The 15,008-nt window shown below is 35.4% G+C and overlaps 1 protein-coding gene across 1 annotated transcript in view; it reads right to left on the reverse strand.

The window, feature by feature from the left end:
* ADGRL3 (adhesion G protein-coupled receptor L3) overlaps nucleotides 1–15,008 on the reverse strand; it is a gene marked incomplete at its 5' end in the record, with an annotated part of 558,279 nt that overhangs the window by 262,742 nt on the left and 280,529 nt on the right. The window contains one exon of the mRNA XM_012653972.1: nucleotides 4,583–4,663. Coding sequence (XP_012509426.1) covers nucleotides 4,583–4,663 — 81 coding nt within the window. The remainder of the gene's footprint in view (nucleotides 1–4,582; nucleotides 4,664–15,008) is intronic.

The raw sequence follows: 15,008 nt of genomic DNA on the forward strand, positions 1-15,008 counted from the left end.
GAGGTAGAATTCCAATTATCCACAGGACCTCATTTGTCATATAACTTCAAATTAAAATCTATAACATACAAGAAAAATTCTCTCCTTCTCCTTCTCCTCCTCCCTCCCCTCTCTCTCTCAACAACAAAACAGACAGACAGAGACAGATATATGTATAGTTTGCATGTATAATTTCACTGCATATAAATATCAACAACAGCAGACAGTATATTTAAAAATCATAAATGAAGATGAGGAGTGACAGTTGAAAGGAAATTGCAAACTAATGATATTATGGCAACTCTATTCCATTTCCAAATATTTGTCTTTAAGTGAAATATTAGATAGTCTTAAGAAAGATGCACAAGAATTTCTTACAATGTTATTACGGTAATTTGTACAAACCTCTTTATTCATCTAATTAAATGTTCTTGTTTTAAAAATTGCAGGGCTGTGTCACATGAGTTAGTGTTTACATCTGCAATTGCATTAATCGAAGAACAATTTAGGAGAGTCTTCGGGTCAATGTATTTAGAAGAATGATACAAGAAGTGGAATCTATCAGGACAATCATTATAGGGTAGAGAACATAATTTGAGGTAGATATCAAGCAGAAATGACTGTTGGATTATACTCATTCACTCTTTCTTGGTTTAACACCATCACTATGAAAGTGATGCCATTTAATAGTCAAGCTTTTAATAAGATCTACCTACCTCCCAACTCCTCAGGGTCTGGTATGTATCAGATGTTTTCCAGGAGCCTGAGATGTATTATTTCACTTAATCATCCCAGTAAACCTGCTGGAGTGGCATTATTATCCTCGTTCTATAGATGACAGACAGAAACTGCCTAAGGTCATGCAGGTCTGTCTGGTTCCAAAGCCCATTTTCCTCCCATATGTCAAAGCAGTAAACCTAAAAGTACACAGTACTGGCTACATTTTATGCAGGGCCTCCCAGATGCTAGATTCTATTCTATATTCTCTAAGCCTCATAAAGACACTAAGAAGTTCATATTTCTGATCTTCTTTGTATAGTAGCTGAAGGCACTAAAGATAAGAAAGGTCTAGAACTCCCTACTTTATTAGCTTTTAAACTCCCCTATTTTATCAGTCACTTTTTTGTCTTATTTCATTCTAAGTTTATTTTACTTTTATATGCCTACCTGTGGTAGTTTTCAAATGGCCCAAATTCCTCTCCTTCCTGTATCTGTGGTCTTTAGGATTGTGGCTCCTCTATCAAGAGATAAAATCTATTTCTGCTCTTTTAAGTTGGGTTGGCTCTGGGACTTGCTTTGGCTAATGGGACGTTAGCAAACACAACACAAGCAGAAGCTTGAAAAGCACATGAACTTCAGCACTTGCCTTCCTATTGCTGGAAACCCTTCTGCTACAGTTGGGAATGAGCCTGGACTGGCCGGATGAACGATGAGAGAGAAACGTGGCCACCATCCCAGAGGACATCAAGGCAATTGTCAAAAATGTGAGTCCCCTCCCCTGCTAACCCAACCAGCCTAATAACTACTAAACATCTAGCCCTAACTAAGTCAGCATACATCTGTCTCAACCACCTCTCTGAACTATAATAAATGTTTCCTAATTTAAATCACTAAGTGCTAGAATAGATTGCTATGCCATCCTGTTGATGACCTTAAAGTACCTTTCTTAAATTATACTGGGATCAGGTCTGAAGAAAATTCTATTAAAGTCACTAAGTTACACACACAGGCCTCTATCGATGGTAGGAGCAACATTCTACTAAAACTTAATATGTTTAAAACAATGCATCAATTTGCAATTCATATCTATCCCTCATGATGAGGGATTATGTCATAAGTATCTGTCTCCATCCATTTGTGCTGCTATAACAAAATAACTGAGACTGAGTAATCTATAACGAACAGAAATTCATTTTCTCACAATGCCGGAGGCTGAAAAATCCAAGAACAGGGCATGGCAGACTCAGTGTCTAAGGGCTGCTCTCTGCCTCCAAGATGGCGCCTCTCTTGCTGTGTCCTCACGTGGCAGAAGGGCAACAAAGAGCCTAACTAGTTACCTCCGGAACCTTTTATAATCCATTCATGAGGGCAGAGCCCGCAAGGCCTAATCACCTTCTGAAGGCCCCATCTCTTAATACTGTTGCATTGAGGATGAAGTTTCCACGTGAATTTCAGAGGGGATACAAATATTCAAACCACAGCAGCATTTGTCAATCAATTTAGAAACCTCAGGGGCATTTCTGTTCCTTTCCCCATATCTATTGGTTCAGTCAAATGTTATTCTTCTCCAGAATATTTCTTAGACCCTCACATTGCCACTGACACACTCCTAATTTCCCCGCCATCTTTTATCTGAACCACCGAAGCAGCCTCCTCCTGCCAATCTCTTCCCTAATCAGCTCATCACCTATGCTAACATCAGAAATATTTTTGTCATATCTAGAACTGATAATGTTATGCCATAACACCTCACTGACATGGGGAAAAAAACAATTAAAAATATTTCATGGTTTTTCCCCAGGGTAATGTATGAACTCTTTGGAATGGGATACAGAATCCTTCACAATCTGCCTCTTTACATCATTCCAGTCTTTTCCTCTAGAACTGTGCCTATTTTACTGTGCACCAAGCACAGTTCCTTAAAAATATCACACACTTTCACATGTTCATGTTTTGGCTCATTCTGCTTCCTCTTCAGGAGATTCCTTTACCGTCCCTGCTCCCTTTTCCTTTTGAAAAACACAAACGCATCCTTCAGAATCTAGGCTGTCGCCTTCACTGTCAGGCACTTAGAAACCACTGAATGAGTTTCTACTATGTACCAAGCATAGATTAATGGCTCAGGGAGAAATATAAGTATGACACTTTGTACCTTTAAGGATCAAACAGACCAGAGAGGGAAGCATGTATACTGCAAACCAAAATGCAATGTCTTAGGTGTGATAACCAAGGCAAGCATGGGGCCATTTGGAGAACCACGGCATACACATGACTCCCCTTTAACATACAGCAAGGGAAGACTTAACAGAAGAACTGAGGATGAAGCAGAGTATTGAAACATCGCTAGAAACATATTGGGTAGACGAGAAGAGAGAAGAGACTCACGGGAGAGGAAATAGCCTATACAGAAAACATATTCATAAAAGTCAGACCTAATGACTCTTACTTTATCAAGGAATTAATACCGTTGAAAACATAAGAAAATATACTGCATAAATAAGTTACAACCAAAAGTTAACCTTGGAATATTTAGTATTTATAAAATTAAAAGACATGTCTATATAACATCAGCTTTGAACATCTTGAAAATCATCGATAAATATTTTTTAAAAAGCAAAAAGATTGATTTTGCATTTAGATTATGAGATAGTAAATGTTACCTTTCAATTTTTATTTTATATCACGATTTTTTAACAATCTTTAGGCCAGGCATAGTGGCTCACGCCTGTACGCCTAGCACTTTGGGAGGTGAGGTGGGAGCATCACCTAAGGCCAGGGGTTCGAGACCAGCCTGGGCAACATTGTGAGACCCTGTCTCTATTAAAAAGAAATTTTTTTTAATTAGCCAGGTGTGATGTGTGTGGCTGTACTCGCAGCTACTTAGGATGCTGGGGTGGGAGGATCACTCAAGTCTAGGAGTTCAAGGTTGCAGGGAGCTATGATTGTGCTACTGCACTCCAGCCTGGGCAACACAGTAGGACCCTGTCTCTAAAATAAATAAAAATTAAAAAAAAAAAACACATTTAATTAAAGAAGGGGGCATCAATTTAAAACTACATAATTTTAATTTGTATATTTTTTAAATTAAATGATCATATTAATACAAAATGACTTTAAAAAGAATAAAATATCACTTTGCAAGGAAATAAAATCTGTCAATATGACTTTGATTAAGATATCTTAATATTAAAAATAGGATAGCAGAAGAAGGAAGTCCCAACAAAAAAGTAATCATTATCTGGTAATCTCTACATCTAATTTGGTATTCAACTTGTCCTCCACTAGTTGAATCACTATAAATCCCTATTTATTTATTTATTTTTTTTGAGACATAGTCTCACTCTGTTGCCCTGCCTAGAGTGAGTGCCGTGGCGTCAGCCTAGCTCACAGCAACCTCAAACTCCTGGGCTCAAGCGATCCTCCTGCCTCAGCCTCCCGAGTAGCTGGGACTACAGGAATGCGCCACCATGCCGGCTAATTTTTTCTATATATTTTTAGTTGTCCAGATCATTTCTTTCTATTTTTTTTAGTAGAGGCGGGGTCTCGTTCTTGCTCAGTTTGGTCTCGAACTCCTGACCTTGAGCGATCCACCCGCCTTGGCCTCCCAGAGAGCTAGGATTACAGGCGTGAGCCACCGCGCCCGGCCTAAATCCCTATTTCTCAAAGCCATTGTAGTATACTAGTATACTTTACAAAGATTTCTCGGAACAATATTTCACATTTGCTGTCTGCAGAATACTCATACACTTCATTTTTTTCTCCCTGCTTTGCTAAACAGGCACTGTATAACAAAACACATATTTACAACAATCTTTCATTTAATTACTTGCCTTCATGAAAGAGTGAATAGAGTTACCTTTTCTTTAGATGAGGAAAAACTCACCTCTCACAGAGGGTCTTTCTAGCTCAGAGTCAAGGTGAATTGGTGGAGAAATGTATGAAACTTGTCCATGATGTGCCTGCCCTGTGGATTGAAAAAGAAGTGTTAAGAAGCCATCGTAATTACATCTTTTCCCTTTTTTGTTCTTTGTATGAAGTCACACCGAATTAACAGCCATTATAGAGTGCAGACAGATCGGCTCAAACATAAAAACAATACGTGCCATCCAAACATCACCCAATTAAAGCAGCGCTTCTCCAACCGAGTTTAATTTTTTTGTTGCTGTTAAAGTACAAATTTGTTGTGGAACAATAATTTTAAAAACACAACAAAAATGAGCTCTAAGAAAAATGAAATGAAAAAACTAAAAACAAAGACATAGATATAAGTCCTTATTTCTGTACTGTTAGATTGAATAGACATTTGAGGCTCTGTTAATTTGTCATAAGTGTTTCTAAACACTCAATTTCTGCATTTGTTTTGTTTCAGATCATCATAATAAACAGTCTACAGACCGGCACTCAATGTATAAGTAATACTTTGAGAAATATTTAATTAGATCACCGTAAAACCCTGATGAATTCATATTTTACCTTTAAGATTTACTTCTATCCTTTGAGTAGAAAAGTATTCCTACCCCTATTCGATGTGAAAACAATAACTAACCACAATTTAAAAAGCAGGTGGTGGACTCATTCTCTATTCCTTACAAAGCATTCTTCATATCTGTAATACACATTCTGTCTCAGAAGTTAAAAGTGTTAAAGTTTATTTACAGGCCAAGATGCTGGCTAAAAATTTTTTTTGAGACAGAGTCTCGTTCTGTTGCCCAGGCTAGAGTGCTGGGGCATCAGCCTCGCTTACAGCAACCTCAAACTCCTGGGCTCAAGCAATCCTCCTGCCTCAGCCTCCTGAGTAGCTGGGACTACAGGCCTGAGCCACCATGCCCGGCTAATTTTTTCTATATGTATTTTTAGTTGTCCAGCCAATTTCTTTCTATTTTTAGTAGAGATGGGGTCTCGTCCTTGCTCAGGCTGGTCTCGAACTCCTGAGCTCAAACGATCCTCCTGCCTCGGCCTCCCAGAGTGCTAGGATTACTGGTGTGAGCCACCGCACCTGGCCAGGCTTAAAAAATTGTTAGCTTAAATACAAAAGAATTTTCTAATGCTCAAAGTAGCTATACTTTGTATACTGATGATCTTGTAAACAACTAGGATTTTTAGTCACAAAAGCATAATTACAGAGTGAGTTCAATTTCTAAAGCTACTTTATATAAAGAAGGTGTGAGTAAGAGTGGAGGACCCAGCACTCTCTTTGTACAATAGGAATATGCAGTTATACATTTCACACATTTACGATAGCAATTTACAGGGTTGTTAATCTCTTTTCCTAAACAAGGAAAGTTAATGATACATAGATTATGATGACATTTAGAGTAACCTTCCCGTTTCAAGTAATATTCGACTTGTAATAAACTCTGGTGATTCCTCTTATGAGGCACATTTCAAAAAATTAATACGGTTCCCTGTTGATAGTAGCTGCTGTCGCTCCCAGCATTTTTCTAGCTAACAGCAGAGACAGTGGAGAGGCTGTAATATACAGAGTACCTCAGAATGGAACTAAGAATATTGCACATACACTGGCCATGTTTCAGTGGAATACTAAAAGCACTATGCTAAAAGGAGTAAGAAACCAATTGTGTGCTGTTAGCAGTCCGTGTTTGATATAGTTTATTAAAAACTTCAGATTATATTAATTATGAAACTACCTGTTTACCTATGCAACCTATTGGTTTCAAGAACATTTCTATTTTTAAGCTTCTATATTATTACGCATAAATTGGCTTGAACTCTCATAGATCCTGTAAATAACAATAATATACCTTTCACTTTATATTGGCTCAAAATGACCTCAGCATATAAAATACTATTGATTTTATGCCTAATACTGAAACATAGCTTTCTCTACATATGACAATAACCACAAGACACTTGTACATACCTCATCTCCTTTTATCCAATCACCATCACCATGTACTTTGTTCATACATACACATTTTATATCAAAGAACAGTGGTGATGGGGAAATGGGAGAGTAGCTTATGAATTTTTATTCATAGTTACTCTAGGTAAAATGAAACATTTGCATGGAGATATCATATATATATCTATATACACTATATGTGTGTTAAGATATAATTCATATACCATAACATTGACCCATTTAAAATACACAATTCAATGGCTTCTAGTACATTCACAGAGTTGTGCAATCACCACCACAATCAATTTTAGAACACTTGCGTCATTACAAAAAGAAACCTCATGTCCATTAGCAGTCACTCCCCATTTCCTCAAACCCATCCCAGCTCTAGGCACTACTCTCTATATATGTGCCTGTTCTGGACATTTCCTATAAATGCAATTACACAATATATATTGTATATTCTGTCATCAGCTTCTTTCACTCAACACAATTTTACAAAAACTCACCCATGTTGTAGGATGAATCAGTACTTCATTCCTTTTTGTTGCCAAATAAAATTCCTTTGCATAGACATACTACCTTTCATATATCCATTCATCAATCGATGGGCATTTGGGTTCATGTCTACTTCTTGGCTTTATGAACAATGCTGCTATGAGCCTTCATGTTCGTAATAGTTTTTGTGTGCATTCGTCTTGGATATATACCTACAGGTGGAATTCCTGTGTCATATGATAATGGCACGTGTAAATTTCAGAGAAACTGTCAGACTGATTTTCAAGCAGGCTGTACCATTTTACTTCTCACTACCAGTATATGAAGTTTCCAATATCATGGAATTGTTCTTTAGCTTTTTATTTTAAAGATTGTAACATAGTTACGTTAGGGTTGATAAGATTTTGAAATAACTAATATTGAGATGATTGTGAATTCTGGGAAAGGGGTAATCTTTCCAATAAGTATACAAAGTAGAAAATTGGTGCTCAATGTTCTATAGTTCATCCCCATTGAGAAGGCAGAAGGAGAAAAATGATCTAGCAAACAAACAAACAAACAAACAAGAACTCATGTTCTGAACTATCCACTGTCAGGTATGCCAAAGAAGTATAAATGTCAAGGGTCTCATCAGTAGAGCCTGGTGCTGTAGCAAAAATCCAAAGGCCATTATGGATTCCAGAGAAGCCATTATTTTTCTAACATCAATCTCTTTTTCAACTTTCATTTAATTTCTATTTCATTGAGGAACCCTGTGCAATTTCTGCTAAAGTTCAAATATAAAAAGGGCTTGACCAGCATTTGGTAGAGGAAAAGGATTTTCTCTCTTTCTAGTGTCAATATTTTACCTGTGCATCTGAGCACAGAAATGCAGTTACGGAATCATGGAATTTGAGGCAGAAAGGCATTTGATAGCTTATAGTCCTAAATCCACATTTTAGAATGAAGAAACTGACATCCTGAGAAGTTGGAGACTTTTTCAAAGGTCAAAGCAAGGTGGTGGTTGTCAAGAATGATGTCAGGGGACAGACAGAAAGGGGATGCTTTGCAGCGAGCCTGCAGAAAACTGCTTCCAGCCCTCATCCTCCCTTACTTGAGAAGGCTCCCTTAAAAGGCATTATTTTCTAGGTGTGTGGAACATAATTTTTCAGGTGCCTTGAGACATTAAAAAGGTTGAGAGCTATTTATTTATGAAAATATGTATTTTTCATTAGGCTATGTCTGCAAAATATAGGCAGTTTAGCATAATAGGCGAGATCACGGCCCCAGAAGCAGGACAGACTGTTAGTATCCGGATTCTGCCACTTACTAGTCAAATAACCCAACTAGTTAAGTAACTATCAAGTTGCTTAACTTCTCTGTGCTTTAATTTCCTCATTAGTATAACAGAGATTATATAATAGCACTGACTTCCACAGGGGTATTTTGAAGACAAAATGAATTTACACACAGTGGTAATTAAAAGTGTTTGCACGTAGTAAAGTAACTTAGCAATTTTTAGCTGTTATTATTACTGTAAATGCATTCTTCTCATTCATTGATACATCAGGCATAGGTGACTTTCCAGGTGTTTAGCATACGCCAAACACCGTAATAAGTGACAATCCATGCCTCTATGTAGAGGGACTCAAAAAGCAAGCAGTAAACATAATAAATACATCAATTATGTGTGTGAGATGCTACAGGGAATGGAAACAACTGAGCATAGGCTAAAGGGGATCTGGAGTGGGAGAGGCAGGTTGCAATTTTACATCTGGTGCCCATGGAAAGACTAATTTAATTTTCATGAACAGCATGTGAAGAATTCAAGAGATGGCAAGAGATAATACCTGTCTTTTTAAAGAAACTCTAAAAGGATAAAAGTATAGGTAAGGACTAGGCTCGATTTTAATCAGTAAGACTTAGAGAACTATCTATGCTGGTGTCAGATGCTTTTCCCTAATCCATTGATTTCAAATTCTATATATATTCATAGACATATTAGTAATGTCGCCACTTACCAATGGATAAAAGACGACATAAATAAAATATCGAGATATGCAATTGGGAAAATGAACACAACTTTCTTCTTAAAGTAAAATCACATTTTACTACTATAAAATCGCCAATGGTTTCTCCAGTCACACCATTTTTCAACTTAATTTTTCTTCATCTTCTGTACAGTACTGTAAACAAGTTTACTAGTTTACGGCTCTCTGGGCAGATTTGATGCCTTCTTTTTTGGTTTGTTTGCTTTAAATTTTCAATTGCTGATCTTGATTAGTTTACTCTAGAGATATGACATTTCCCCCTTTAAAGACAATAAAATAGATGCCACATTTTTACTCCTGAGGTTTTTAATATTATCATTTTATGTTTATAAGCTTTAGGAAGATAGCAAGTCTCTGTTCTATTATAATAATAAGACTCAGAATTGGAATGAGGCAACTCCTATGGAACTACATTTAAGAGTGGCAGGTGGAATTTTCCTAAGTTTTAAAAACACTGTGAAAGTAGCTCTAAGTCTCAAAAAAAAAAAAAAAAAAGTTAATTTCTTGTTGAAAATAATCTCTGCTGCTGATAAAAAAAAAATACCAGAGGTCAATGTGTTGTTTGTGCTGATGGAAAATTGGGCAGACTTAACATTATAACAGCTTGCTTTTTTGTCTTCAAATCCCACTCTGGCTACAACCATCTGGCACTTACAAAGTCAGCTTTCAGGTGACGATGTAAACACCAATCAAAAGTAATCATCAAAGAAAAGATTTGTAAAGTTGCCAATTTGATACCTATCTTTTTATTCTGGTTTCTTTTCTGTCCCTTCATCTTATTAACCATACATATTTTCAGTGAATTTAGTAAAATACTGGGTAGCAGATAAACAACTACATGCTTGACTTGTCCAGGATATAAAGTCATTGATGGAAGGTGCAAAGGTTACCGATAGGCTTTTCTCTAGTGGATATTACTTTCCACACAGAAAACAGATGAAGATGGAGTAATTTGAAGCACAGGTAACTTTGTGTTTCTCATGTGTGTGTGTGTGGGGGGGTGGGTATATTTCATTCAGTAAATATTTCTCCCACACCCACTCCCATGCTGTGGCCAGTATTAAGGATTCTATATCACCAAGATAACACTATTCCTCCACTGAGAGATTTCAGTCTAGTTGCAGTATTAAGCAATTACAGTGAAGTATGATATGAACCTTGCTACGGGTGGGAGAGAAGAGTACAACAGTGGCACCCTCTAAATGCAGTGAGAGAAGAGCAGTATCTGGAGAAAGCTGAGATCTGAGGAAGGATCAAGTGGTGGTCTACTGAAAAACCATGGCAGGGCACAGGAAGGCAAAAAGAACACCATGAGTGCATGCCTGCAGATCACTGGAGTAACAGGGGAAGGGGACAGGGAGCCACAGGTGGGTGCAGGCACAAAAAAATGATTAAAAAATAATTTTATGAATTCAGAAATATACTAAGAAAGGAAAGAATAAAAATATATGCCTATCACCCAACTTCACCAATGGCTAATTCAGAGCATACATTGTTTCATCTCCTTCTTCTCATGTTCCTGTGCCCATCCCAGAATATTTTGAAGCAAATCCCAGACATCACATAATTTCATCTGTAAGTTACTTGAGAATGTATCTATAAAATATAGGGGCTCTTTTAAAATAACCAGAATACCACTATTATACCTAAAAATTAAGACAAATTCATACATAATGAAAAATGGGTTGAATGTGATATTTGATAAAGCAGTTGTCAGGAAGAAATCAACAAATCTAAAAGAAATGAAAATCTTTTAGCCTGCAAAATATCACAATGGTCCTAGTGTTGAAATTGCATTGGCGCGAGGAATGCTTTATATTTATGATGAATTTCAGGTGTTCCCAGATATACAGGGGGATCTATTTTATAAAACCTCACAGATGCTTTTCCTTTCTTTCACAAGCATAAAAAATAGACTTGGTGGTTAAATGACAAATGTTAAATTTCGGAAGCACCATTTTAAAAATATATTCCACAAAGTCTCAAAAACCTATTGTAGCAAACATTACAAGAAGGACAACAACAACAAAACAAAAGGAAAACAGAAAAAGAAATCAGAGCATTTAATCCTGCAAAGATTGAGCAAAATAACACTTCAACACAAATATTGGCAAAAGAGAAAGAAAGAAACTGAGAATCAGCTTTCATTCATTCCCTCAATTACTGATTTATTCATTTGGGCGATATTTAATAGAGTTCCTACTATGTGACTTATACCAAGTACTGGAAATAAATTGGTGAACTTTTGACTCTTGGAACTTACAAAGATACAAAAGTTTGGATTTTAAGTAGAAAATTCATGTGCTAAAGTAAAAGAAGCCCAATAAATATGTGTGTTACTGACCGTAGGTATTCGATACTTATTATTATTATCATTTCTTATTCATAAGAAGGATAAAAATAATCTCTTTGGAGTGACTCAGCAAAGACTGGTAGAGAGATAAACACTGACTCTGCAAGACAAAAGTTATTTGTCACATTTACTCTCTTGATTTTTGAAAATATGACTCATCATAACATAGCGTTTTTGAAGAGAGAAAACTATGAAGCATTTTTGGTGGCATTTTATGGCAAAAATTACATAAATGGCATAGTCTATAAGTCTTGAATCTACATTTACTTATAAGTCAATTTACCTATCAAAATTTTACATCAAAAGAAAATTTCAATTATTTCACCTTTTTCAACATGTAGCCTAGATATCAAATTCCAAGAAAACAAAAAGGGATGATATGGGCTTTATATTCATATTCTGTTATGAAAAGTTACTTAATACTTAAAATTTTGTGTTCTCTAGAAATTATGCATTACATAGAAAAATATTAATAGCAAGTATATGTGTGTGTACATATTTATATGTAAATATATAGAAACAGATATCTTGGCTATTCACAAATTATTCTAGGATCTTTAAAACTTGTTTTAACATTTGCTATAATTTAAAAAATAATAAAACCACAATATCCTTTTACTTCTCTAATCTACCTTTATTGGAAGAGTAACCTAAACGAACATATTTGGTGACGACTAAATAGGACAAGTTAGACATTAAACTCCATGAGGACTGGAAGTAAAAACTACAGTTCATATGCGTTCTCCATCATTCTAGGACCCACGCGAATGTTTTAGACATTGTAAGAACTCAACGCATTTCTGATGAAAACACACATGAATGACGTAACACAAATTAAGACAAATGTTAAAATTGCTACATTTCAGATAATAAACAAGAGAAACGTTAAAACGCTGAGAAAATTTCTTTCCAAAATGGAAACAGATTCGAAGAGCAACTAATTTTATTTAATTGAGAAATGTTAAACATTGGATAATGACCTTAACTCTCTCAGCATGTCCATTTCCTAGCAGAGAAGATTCACAGTGTTCTTGAAAAGGTCTTTACCCAATGAAAGATACAAGGAATCACCAAATAGAGATTTAGCCCATTGCATTTATGTAAAGTAGGTATTTGAAAAATACTATTCTAATGTACTTTTCTCAGTTCATTTCCCCAAAATAACATAATTATTAAGTAGGAGGCAATTACATCATTATTATAAACTGTGAAAAATTTAAATAAATTGGCACCATGTTTCCATTATTCGACTATGTAATGGACCTCACTTAAAGGAGATACTGAAATTATGTGTTTAGGAAGAAAAGGTTATGGTGCTTGAAAAGCGATATCGGAATTATTTCAAAGGAGGACTGGCAGGAGAAAATTGGCTTCTAGAACCACAGAAGCTAACAGCAAGAGGAAAACTATAGACAAGGTAGTCACAACAAAGAGGTTTGCTCTCTAGAGCACAGAGCCAGGAAGCTGGCCTGCTGTGCTCATGTTTTTAAAGTTCTGCTTTAAAAGCTATCCTAGCATGCTAAGAAAAACATAATGTGTTAAATTTTCTTTTCCTTCCTGCTGATTGATCAGAAAACATCCAGTAACACTAACTCAAAAAGAGGAACAGGAAAGTATGTTATAAAGGATCTGAAACAAGGTTCATAGGTGGATAGCAACAGAATGCCAACATTTGTTCCCCACCCTCTGCCCCCAAGGAATAGTTCAAGATAGGAAAAGTGGCAGCCTGGATTTGACTGAATAAATCTTAGCAATGAAGAAGTGTAACAATATAGATCTCAAAGTAAAGTCTACTCATCATGTATTACTCGCAAATAATGGTCATCAGGCACTCTTCACATTGGCTCTTAAATCAGTAGATCTTAGAGAAGGCAGATCTATTGGAGAATTAGAATGAGATCTTTCTATACTAGAGTAATAATAAAGTAAATCTATCTTATTTCAGAGAACAGTGGAAAATTTCAAATATATCCATTATGGGTCCAGTGTTTAAAGAAATTCTTTAATGTACAAGGACATAGTTAAGCAACATAATGAAGAATCAGAAGAGGAGGTTTTTATGAGACTATATATAAAGGTTTGTGTGTCAAAGTAACTATTCTTTTGAAGAAAAGAGAGAGGGAGATCCTTATTTTCTCTACAATTAGGTCAGAATCTCTCCTTCCTTTTCATCAACCCATGTGATCTGTGAGAGGATCTGTCAGGAAGACAGCCCAGCAGGACCTGACAGCATGTTAGTTCGTTGATTGAGATCAATATATGCCCCCAAAGACCTACATTCAGAAAATTCCATGCAAAGGTGTTGCATGCAGAAGGCTTACAAAAAATGGGATCAGAATAACCCCAGCATAATAAGACCGCATTGGCACACAGAGAAATAAAAGAATATGGATCTTCTCCCAAGAAGATGACAGTGAATTTTACCACCTAATTTTTTCAAGATACTCTAAAATATAGCATTGTATAGAATAAAACTGCCTGTAGTGAAATTTGACAACTCCCCTCTGTGTGCTAAAATGCTGTCAGCTGAAAACTCTGAACTCTTTGTGCAAATTGTTCATTTTTGACAGATTTATCCTACTTTTATGTTTGCAGTATTAATCAAAAGAATTTGGAAAAGTTAAAATCAAGCTTTACACTCAAAGAATAAGAAGGATTATTAGCATAATTTGGAGGTACTAGGTATTTATATTATAGTTATCTATAAAAAGTTAAAATTGTCATAGAAGTGAAAATATTTATACAAGAACAGTATAGAGTTTGATTTTAAGGTACTGTATATTAGAGTTTAATAGAAATATCCTTTTCATAGTTATGTCATATTATTTTATTATTTAATAGTCTTATGTTTTCTTCTTTAAGAGACAGATATCTTCATATTTCTACAAAGGCAATCTTATTTCATTATTGCAATTTAATGTGAGATTAAATCACTTGGCTCCTATTATATTTCCATTTTGTTTTCCTTTTTATATAAAAAAAATCACTACATTTCAGGGTAATTACTACTAATACAAAGAAAGAGAGAGTGAATGAATGAAAAACGTCATAGTGAAAGAATAATCTCTCATATTATAGATTATAAGATTAAATATTTATAAAATTCATACATGAAATCAGACATATTTACCTAGTAACACGTACCAATCGACTCTCCTTAAAAGTACAGAAAATACCTAAAATGAGGGTAGGCAGAAGTGGGAGACTTAATAGAATATAAAAATCCATAGTTTGGAATCCCAATATTAACACAAAGAATATCTTTGCCTCCTCCATAAATCAAGGCTCAAATAATTTTTTCAAATAACTCCTGTATGAAAAACCAATCAAACACAATCAATTTCAAATAATTTATTTTATGCATAAAGAAAAACTTTGTCCATTGAAATACACACTTGGCTAAGTAATATCATTTGAGAATTTTCATTTATTTGAATGTTTTAAAGATTCTCCTTGATATCATTAGTGAACAGAAATAGGAATGTAATGGAGACAATTCTGCATGGGACAGTCTTATTTTTTTCCTTAAGACTTCACAGAAATAGCATCTGCGAATAGATATTTT

This window comes from Propithecus coquereli, unplaced genomic scaffold, assembly GCF_000956105.1.
Source record: "Propithecus coquereli isolate 6110/MARCELLA unplaced genomic scaffold, Pcoq_1.0 Scaffold437, whole genome shotgun sequence".
In the NCBI taxonomy this organism is placed as follows: Eukaryota; Metazoa; Chordata; class Mammalia; order Primates; family Indriidae; genus Propithecus; species Propithecus coquereli.